An 8903-nucleotide genomic window follows, 5' to 3' on the forward strand; every position below is an offset into this window, starting at 1 on the left:
TAGGTGGGAAAATAAGCTGTGAGGAGGACACAAAGGCCTAAATTTTAACACGGAGCCGGGAAGAGGGTGGGGCAGGGGGAGTATTCCAGATCGGAAACCCTGAAGAATGGGTTTCTCGGATGTCCTTACGATTTTGACGTATGGACGTCTTTTATTTTCATTTGTCGGTTTCCCGCCTGATTGACAGGCTGGCCGTCAGTTGGACAGGAGAAGAGGAAGAAAGCAGATGCGAGAAATTAAGTCTTAGATTGGGGGGGGGCGGCGGGGAGGGTCGTCATGGAGGGGGGGTCGAGTGTCATCGGGGAGGGGGAGGGGAAAGGATTCATCGGGGGTCCGGAGTCATCGGGGAGGTTGCTGCAGGGGGCCTGGGGGAAACACTCCTTCTCCTCCGGGCCCACAAGCTGTGCTATAAAGGCATTTACCTGCTGTTTCGGGCCTACTCGCCTCCTCACATGTGGCTTGAAGTAGAAAGCCCAGGAATCCCGGCCCCCAGGAGTTTAAAATAAAAAAAGCTTTAAAAGTGGAGGCCCGCAGCCTCGTTGAAAGCTTTTGCCAACCGACCCACCTCCTGAGAGCGGGTTGGTCGCCCGCCCTTTGTCTCGCCTCCGTTAAAAATGGAAGTGGGTGGGTTGGAGGCATGTTGGGGTCGGTTTTAGATTTTAAAAATTTTTACTGCCCCCCTGCCCCCAACCCACCCGTTCTTCCGGGTTAAAATTTAGGCCAAGGAGTCTGCAAAGAGATATTGATAGGTTAAGTGAATGGGCAAGAAGGTGGCAGATGAAGTATAATGTGGGGAAATGTGAGGTTATTCACTTTGGTAGGAAGAATAGAAAAACAATATTTTTTAAATGGTGAGAAACTATTAAATATTGGTGTTCAGAAGGATTTGGGTGTCCTTGTACACGAAACACAGGAAGTTAAACATGCAGGTACAGCAAGCAATTAGGAAGGCAAATGGTATGTTGGCCTTTATTGCAAGGGGGTTGGAGTATAAGAGTAAGGAAGTCTTGCTGCAGTTGTACAGGGTTTTGGTGAGATGACACCTGGAATACTGTGTACAGTTTTGGTCTCCTTACCTAAGGAAGGAGATACTTGCCTTAGAGGCGGTGCAGGTTCACTAGATTGATTCCTGGGATGAGAGGGTTATCCTATGAGGAGAGATTGAGTAGAATGGACTTATACACCCTGGAGTTTAGTAGAATGAGAGGTGATCTCATTGAAACATATAAGATACTGAGAGAGCTTGACAGGATAGGTGCTAAGAGGCTTTTTCTCCTGGCTGGAGAGTCTAGAACTAGGGGGCACAGTCTCAGGATAAGGGGTCGGCCATTTAGGACTGAGATGAGGAGGATTTTTTTCACTCAGAGGGTTGTGAATCTTTGGAATTCTCTACCTCAGAGGGTTGTGGAAGCTCAGTCGTTGAGTATATTCAAGGCTGAGATCGATAGATTTTTGGACTCTAAGGGAATCAAGGGATATGGGGATTGGGCAGGAAAGTGAAGTTGAGGGTGAAGATCAGCCATGATCTAATTGAATGATGGAGCAGGCTCAAGGGGCCGTATGGCCTACTCCTGCTACTATTTCTTATGTTCTTTTGTACTATCTTTTTATGTCAAAGTTTTATAATGCTAAACCCCTGTCTCAATATATCAACATTTTATGATGGCAAAAAGCTATGGCCGTAAATTTTCTCGGAGCTGCTCCTGCTCCAATGTCATAACTTTGCTGAAATGTATATGACACCCCATTGATGCACATAAATGGGCTTTCAGCCACACATCTGGCAAAGTTACAGCCACCAAGGAAATTCCTGGCCTATGTCACCATTTTTATAATGGGAGAAGCCTAATTGCCTGTTACATCACTGATGGCGCTGCGGCACAAATTGACCAGGATCATCCATCAATTGGTTACCCAATTTTTGGATTTGAGTTATTGTTCACTGAATGAACCAATCACCTAGCATCTCCCTGCCTGGTTTTGGCTTCTTTCTTACTAACCCAAGCAATTTGCGAAAGCAGAATTTTGGGCCTTGGGCCATGGCAAATCTTCCCCTGCCCGCACTGTTTCCTTTCTGACCACCAGCTTTTAGATTCCGTCTACCTGCTCCTCTGTTTGTTTCTCTTGTTGGTATACCGCTAGCTTCGAGCTTACCACTTTGGGCTTTACGGCCTCCCCACATGTGGTCTATGACCTCTGACACTGCGAACTCTGGAACTTCATGATGCCCATGGCCTGTGATTCCCTTCCCTTTGCCCCAACCCCTGTCCCCTGTGGCCATTCCATACCTCCCATATCCCTTTATTTACCTTCTCCCTGGGAGCTTTCCTCCCGGTGACTTCTTTGTGACTGAATTTTTAAACAACAGGAATCCTTTCCAATCACGTAAACATATAATATTAACAGTTTAAATGCCTTCACAAACTAGGAGCCTCTTTTTAGCTCAACCAATGGAGGCTTTTAGTTTTTTTTCAACTTACCTTTACAGTCAGCAAATATACTATAGCGACTCACAGAACTTTGAAAAGTAAACAAAACACAAAGTCTAAAATCTTAAAATGTATATTTTCCTCATTAATTTATAGCTATGTTTTTTTCTGCAGAAATTGCTGTGTCTCCAGACCCAGTCAGGTAAGAGTCATTTAGAACGTTTTTGCAGTTTAAAAATACTTAGTTTTAGTGGTCATTTTCTTCCACTTCACTCTGTATTCTGATCTTTAGATAGCAGTTTGTGAATAGCTTTGTAAGAAGTGATGTGGGATCCTTATCTTCGAGGATCATCACCAGTTCAGCTCAAATGATACTTTTGCAGAGAAGCCAAACAATGTACCAAAGTTAAATTAGTATCAGTCATATTGGAAGAATGTTGAAAGTAAATGTTGCGCTCTCTATATACACCTGATGTTTGGGAAACGATTGGAGTTCATCAAGAAAATTGAGTGACTGGTAACGTAGTGTAAAAGTGGCAATGCTGCCTTCATAAATGACTGGCAACAAGTTCAGACAAAACAAGCGTGACTTAAAATAAATTAACAAATAAATTAAAAGCAATATAAAAACAAACTTTAACAGTAAGAGTGCAGTCACAGAAGAGGTGAAAACCATAAAAGATGCAAATGGAATTGAAAATGAGAATGAGTGCAAGATAATTAATAAGAACATAAGAACATAAGAAATAGGAGTAGGAGTAGGCCAATCAGCCCTTCGAGCCTGCTCCGCCATTCAATAAGATCATGGCTGATCTGATCCTAACCTCAAATCTAAATTCATGTCCAATTTCCCGCCCGCTCCCCGTAACCCCTAATTCCCTTCACTTCTAGGAAACTGTCTATTTCTGCTTTGAATTTATTCAATGATGTAGCTTCCACAGCTTCCTGGGGCAGCAAATTCCACAGACCTACCACCCTCTGAGTGAAGAAGTTTCTCCTCATCTCAGTTTTGAAAGAGCAGCCCCTTATTCTAAGATTATGCCCCCTAGTTCTAGTTTCACCCATCCTTGGGAACATCCTCACCGCATCCACCCGATCAAGCCCCTTCACAATCTTATATGTTTCAGTAAGATCACCTCTCATTCTTCTGAACTCCAATGAGTAGAGTCCCAATCTACTCAACCTCTCCTCATATGTCCGCCCCCTCATCCCTGGGATTAACCGAGTGAACCTTCTTTGTACTGCCTCGAGAGCAAGTATGTCTTTTCTTAAGTATGGAGACCAAAACTGTATGCAGTATTCCAGGTGCGGTCTCACCAATACCTTATATAACTGCAGCAATACCTCCCTGTTTTTATATTCTATCCACCTAGCGATAAACGCCAACATTCCATTGGCCTTCTTGATCACCTGCTGCACCTGCATACTAACTTTTTGATTTTGTTGCACAAGGACCCCCAGATCCCTTTGTACTGCAGTACTTTCCAGTTTCTTGCCATCAAGATAATAACTTGCTCTCTGGTTTTTCCCGCCAAAGTGCATAACCTCACATTTTCCAATATTGTATTTCATCTGCCAAATCTCCGCCCACTCACCCAGCCTGTCTATATCCCCCTGCAGGTTTTTTATGTCCTCCTCACTCTCCACTTTCCCTCCCATCTTTGCATCATCTGCAAACTTCGATATGTTACACTCGGTCCCCTCCTCCAAATCGTAGATTGTAAAGAGTTGGGGACCCAGCACCGACCCCTGCGGAACACCACTGGCTACTGGTTGCCAGTCCGAGAATGAACCATTTATCCCAACTCTCTGCTTCCTGTTAGATAACCAATCCTCCACCCATGCCAGAATATTACCCCCAATCCAGTGATTCTTTATCTTGAGCAATGGCACCTTGTCGAATGCCTTCTAGAAATCCAAATACACTACGTCCACTGGTTCCCCTTTATCCACCCTGTACATTATGTCCTCAAAGAACTCAAGCAAATTTGTCAGACATGACTTCCCCTTCGTAAAGCCATGCTGACTTTGTCCTATTAAATTATGTTTATCCAAATGTTTCGCTGCTGTCTCCTTAATAATAGACTCCAAAATTTTACCCACCACAGATGTTAGGCTAACTGGTCTATAATTTCCAGCCTTCTGCCTACTACCCTTTTTAAATAAGGGTGTTACATTAGCAGTTTTCCAATCTGCCGGGACCTTTGCCGAGTCCAGAGAATTTTGGAAATTTATTACCAAAGCATCCACAATCCCTACTGCCACTTCCCTCAAGACCCTAGGATGTAAGCCATCAGGTCCAGGGGATTTATCCGCCTTGAGTCCCATTAATTTACTGAGTACCAATTCCTTAGTGATTTTAATCGTATTTAGCTCCTCCCCCCCTAGAGCCCCCTGTTTGTCCAGTGTTGGGGTATTCTTAGTGTCCTCTATCGTAAAGACTGAAACAAAATATTTGTTCAGCATTTTTGCCATCTCCATGTTTCCCACCATTAATTTCCCGGTCTCATCCTCTAAGGGACCTACGTTTGCCTTAGCCACCCTTTTTCTTTTTATATAACTGTAGAAACTCTTGCTATCTGTTTTTATATTTTTTGCTAATTTATTTTCATAATCTATCTTCCCTTTCTTAATCAATCCTTTAGTTACTTTTTGCTGTCTTTTGAAGACTTCCCAATCTTCTATCGTCCCACTAAGTTTGGCTACCATATATGTCCTTGTTTTTAGTCGGATACTATCCTTAATTTCTTTACTTAGCCACGGATGGCTGTCATTTCTTTTACACCCTTTTTTCCTCAGTGGAATATATTTGTTTTGAAAGTTGTAAAATAACTCCTTAAATGAACACCACTGCTCATGTACCGTCTTACCCTTTAATCTATTTTCCCAGTCCACTTTAATCAATTCTGCCCTCATACCATCATAGTCTCCTTTATTCAAGCTCAGTACGCTTGTTTGAAAACCAACCTTCTCACCCTCTAATTGGATATGGAATGTAACCATGTTATGGTCACTCATTCCAAGGGGATCCTTAAGTAGGACATTATTAATTAATCCTGGCTCATTACAGAGGACCAGATCCAAGCTTGCTTGCCCCCTTGTAGGATCAGTTACATACTGCTCAAGAAATCCATCCCTAATACACTCAATAAACTCTTCCTCAAGGCTGCCCTGCCCAATTTGATTTGTCCAGTTAATATGATAGTTAAAATCCCCCATAATTATAGCTGTTCCCTTATTACATGCCCCGACTATTTCCTGATTAATACTTCTTCCAGCAGAGTTGCAACTATTAGGAGGCCTACATACTACGCCCACTAGTGTTTTTTTCCCCTTATTATTCCTTATCTCTACCCAAACTGAATATTCTGAATGATTATTTCTTCCAAGTATTTAATAGAGAAGGTATAAGTAACATGCCCTTCCCAAATAGAGATAACTAAAGTAAAAATCAACAACTTCAATATTAATGAGATGGATGCCCTGGACAGGCTGAAAGGGCTCAAAACAAACAAATCATCAGGGAACAAGTGCTGAAGGAAACTCAGGCCAATAGAATGTTGAGTTACATAGCCAAAACAGTTCAATATAAGTCAGAGGAGATTGCAATCAAACTATATGCTCTGGTTAGACCAGGCCTTGAGTACTGTGTCCAATTCTGGTTGCTGAGACACAAGGAAGACATTGAAGTTCAGAGAACAACCGGAAGACTGATCTCCCAAGTGCTAGAGGTCTGAATTATGAGGAAAGACTACAAACTTGGGCTCTTCAGCTTGGAAAGGAGGCATCTGAGAGATGCCCTTATAGAAGTATGTGCTGGAAAGGCTGAAAAAGATCTGAACCATCAGTTCTGTTTTTGCCCTGGCTTCAGCCTGTCCCCTTTGATTCATGCCCTGATGCACTATTGTCTTCAGTTTCAGGTTAGCATCTTTCTCCCAGGCATGGCAGAGTTCAATTATTGCTATGGGAAATAGAGCTTATTCATTTTTGCTATCATCAAAAAAGTGCTTTATATCTACTACAGTGCTATTGTTAGAAATTTCAATGTAAATGCTTTGCTGTATGTTTGTTTATAGGATGTAAATCAATCAACTGGACCTTTCATACAGATGGAGAATATCATTTATGAGACATTGCAGCTATAAAAAGTGAGGCATCCATGAAAATATTCTGCTCAAGCATGGTACAATGTTTATGGCATTAGATGACATTAAGATTATTATATTTTCTCATCTTGCTCTGGTTAATATTGTTTTAAATCTCTTAGAGATAAATATGTTAAGAAAGGTTTTAGAAGTAATCAAAAATGTGCAATAAATGAGAACGAGCCCAAGCTGCTCTATGTCACATCAACAGAGCAGTTCATTTATATCTGGTAATGTGCAGTTAGTCAGAGACTGACCAGGAAAGTCATCCAACTTACCAGCTCACAGCCAACCAGCTACCAACCAATAGAAACCAGCCACTGCCAGAAACCAGTCATCACCATCACCATCCACCATAAGACAGCCAGAACCAGTAAGAATCAGCTACCTGTAGTCAGCCATCACTTGATCACCAGCAACAAAACAAAATAACCAGCAGTTGCCTTTCAGTGACAACCACCAGCAGTTAGCTACTAAACACCCAACCAACCAAAGGCCACCCACCAGACACCGGCTACCACTAGCAGCAGCCAGCCACCCCCACCAGCAGTCAACCACTAGATGCCAGCCAGCCAGCTACCACCAGCAAAAGTGAGGGGTTCATGTTCACTAGGTTATGGGTCCAGCTGCAGTGGGATCTTCGGGAGATTCAACAAAGGGAAGTCGATGGTATGTTGTGCACCTCTCCAACTCCCAACTTTTGCTTCTCTCCCAGTCTTGGTGCATCTCTAAATGTAGAGTCTGCTGCTTCCATAGCAGGGAAGGAGTCGTCTCAGTTAGGTGATTAAAGCAGGCATGTTCCGGCATTCAGAATAGCTGAAAATTGATCTTATCCGTACCTCCAAAAATTTGAAGTGGGACTATCTTATGCCTACATATAGCCTCAACTATCCATTGTAACAAGCTCTAGAATATGTGTAAGCCACACGTGACAATTGAAAAAATATCAGTAGAAAACAAATAAGCCAACTGTCCCTTTCAACTAGTATATCTTTGCTGCTATTGCTCACATTGAGTTGAGAGCAGGTCAAGTAGGCAGGAAAGATAGTGGACTAAGTCAGGAGACAGCACAGCGATATCAGCAGGGGAGAGTGTGGGAATGCCGGCTTCGCCAGGGAAGAAGCACATGGGGACTCAGAGAAGGTGGATTGGTAAGAATCACATGGGGACTCGATGCACATATAGCTAAGGAGCACACAGGGACTTGGGGTAAACAAGCTCTTCTTGCCTCCACCCCCAAATTTCAAAATTTGCAATTTGTGCGACAGACGTATACTGCCATTTTTAGCTCCTAAAAAGTGAGCACACTATTGTTAACAGAAATTGTAACTGGGTATGCACCATAAACACACACATGCCCTCCATTACGCCCCTGCCTGGCTTCTGGTTAGTACCTCCCTGATGGTAAAGCTGCTCTTATGTCAATCACTCAGATTCACATTCATTGTATAGACCAGGTACATGACTTGGAGCAATGGTTTATCGAGAAAACCGGGTATAATTTTAGGTAGTACAATTCTCCAATGTGTGGTGAATTATTGTACTGCCCTCTGCTGTGTCTTAAGTATTCTGCAGGTGAGATTGAGCAAGAACCAGTATTTTTATATTGTGTCATTGTATTGTCGGCAATCAGAAAACAGCAAAAGCAAGGAGATGATCTTTGAACCAAAGCAAAAGAGGTGTTTTCAAATTGCAAAAATTACAAATATTCAATTTCAATTTGAAAGGGGAACTCAAAACATTGTAAAATGACAAATCAGGATTTCTATTTAATACAAACAACTTAACTATTCTGTTGAATACAAGTGAACTGTGCTCTGTCTAACTTAATGTGAAATGTTCTTCAGCCTTTTGTTCTGATTGATGATGACTGGATCCTTGAAAATTTAAATTTGTTTTCAAAGCTTTGATTTTTAAAAATTGGACCAAACTCCTAAGGAGTATATATGAATGTAGAGCAGCTAAATTAATAACTCATGAAAATAAATTATTGTTATTACTTGATTACAAATTAATCATGATTGTATATAATTGATATAGTTTTCTTATAATCCATACAAAGAGTTGATTTTCCTATTTCAATTCCATTTATTGTATTGTTTCCTGCTGTTGCATCTTTAAATTTGGACCTCAATAAATATTGCTTATGATACTTTTTGTTTGAGCATTCACTTAAACATACCAGTGAAATAAATAAAAACTACTTGTCAGTGTCATCTTGTGTTGTCAACATTAGTGGAGGTGATTTCCTCTCATTGTATGTGTAGCAGCATTATAAACTTGTGAGTCTGTTAGAAATGCTGGCCAGAGGAAATCTTCCTGAGTTTGT

The 8903-nt window shown here is 41.7% G+C and overlaps 1 protein-coding gene across 1 annotated transcript in view; it reads left to right on the forward strand.

Moving 5' to 3' along the window:
- Positions 1 to 8695, forward strand: part of LOC137326940 (cell surface glycoprotein CD200 receptor 1-B-like) — a 34916-nt gene extending 26221 nt beyond the window's left edge. The window contains exons 6-7 of the mRNA XM_067992317.1: positions 2604 to 2631; positions 6506 to 8695. Of these exons, the coding sequence (XP_067848418.1) occupies positions 2604 to 2631; positions 6506 to 6574 (97 nt within the window). The 3' untranslated portion in view covers positions 6575 to 8695. The remainder of the gene's footprint in view (positions 1 to 2603; positions 2632 to 6505) is intronic.
- Positions 8696 to 8903: the final 208 nt, after the last annotated feature.

This window comes from Heptranchias perlo, chromosome 11, assembly GCF_035084215.1.
Source record: "Heptranchias perlo isolate sHepPer1 chromosome 11, sHepPer1.hap1, whole genome shotgun sequence".
NCBI classification, from domain to species: Eukaryota; Metazoa; Chordata; class Chondrichthyes; order Hexanchiformes; family Hexanchidae; genus Heptranchias; species Heptranchias perlo.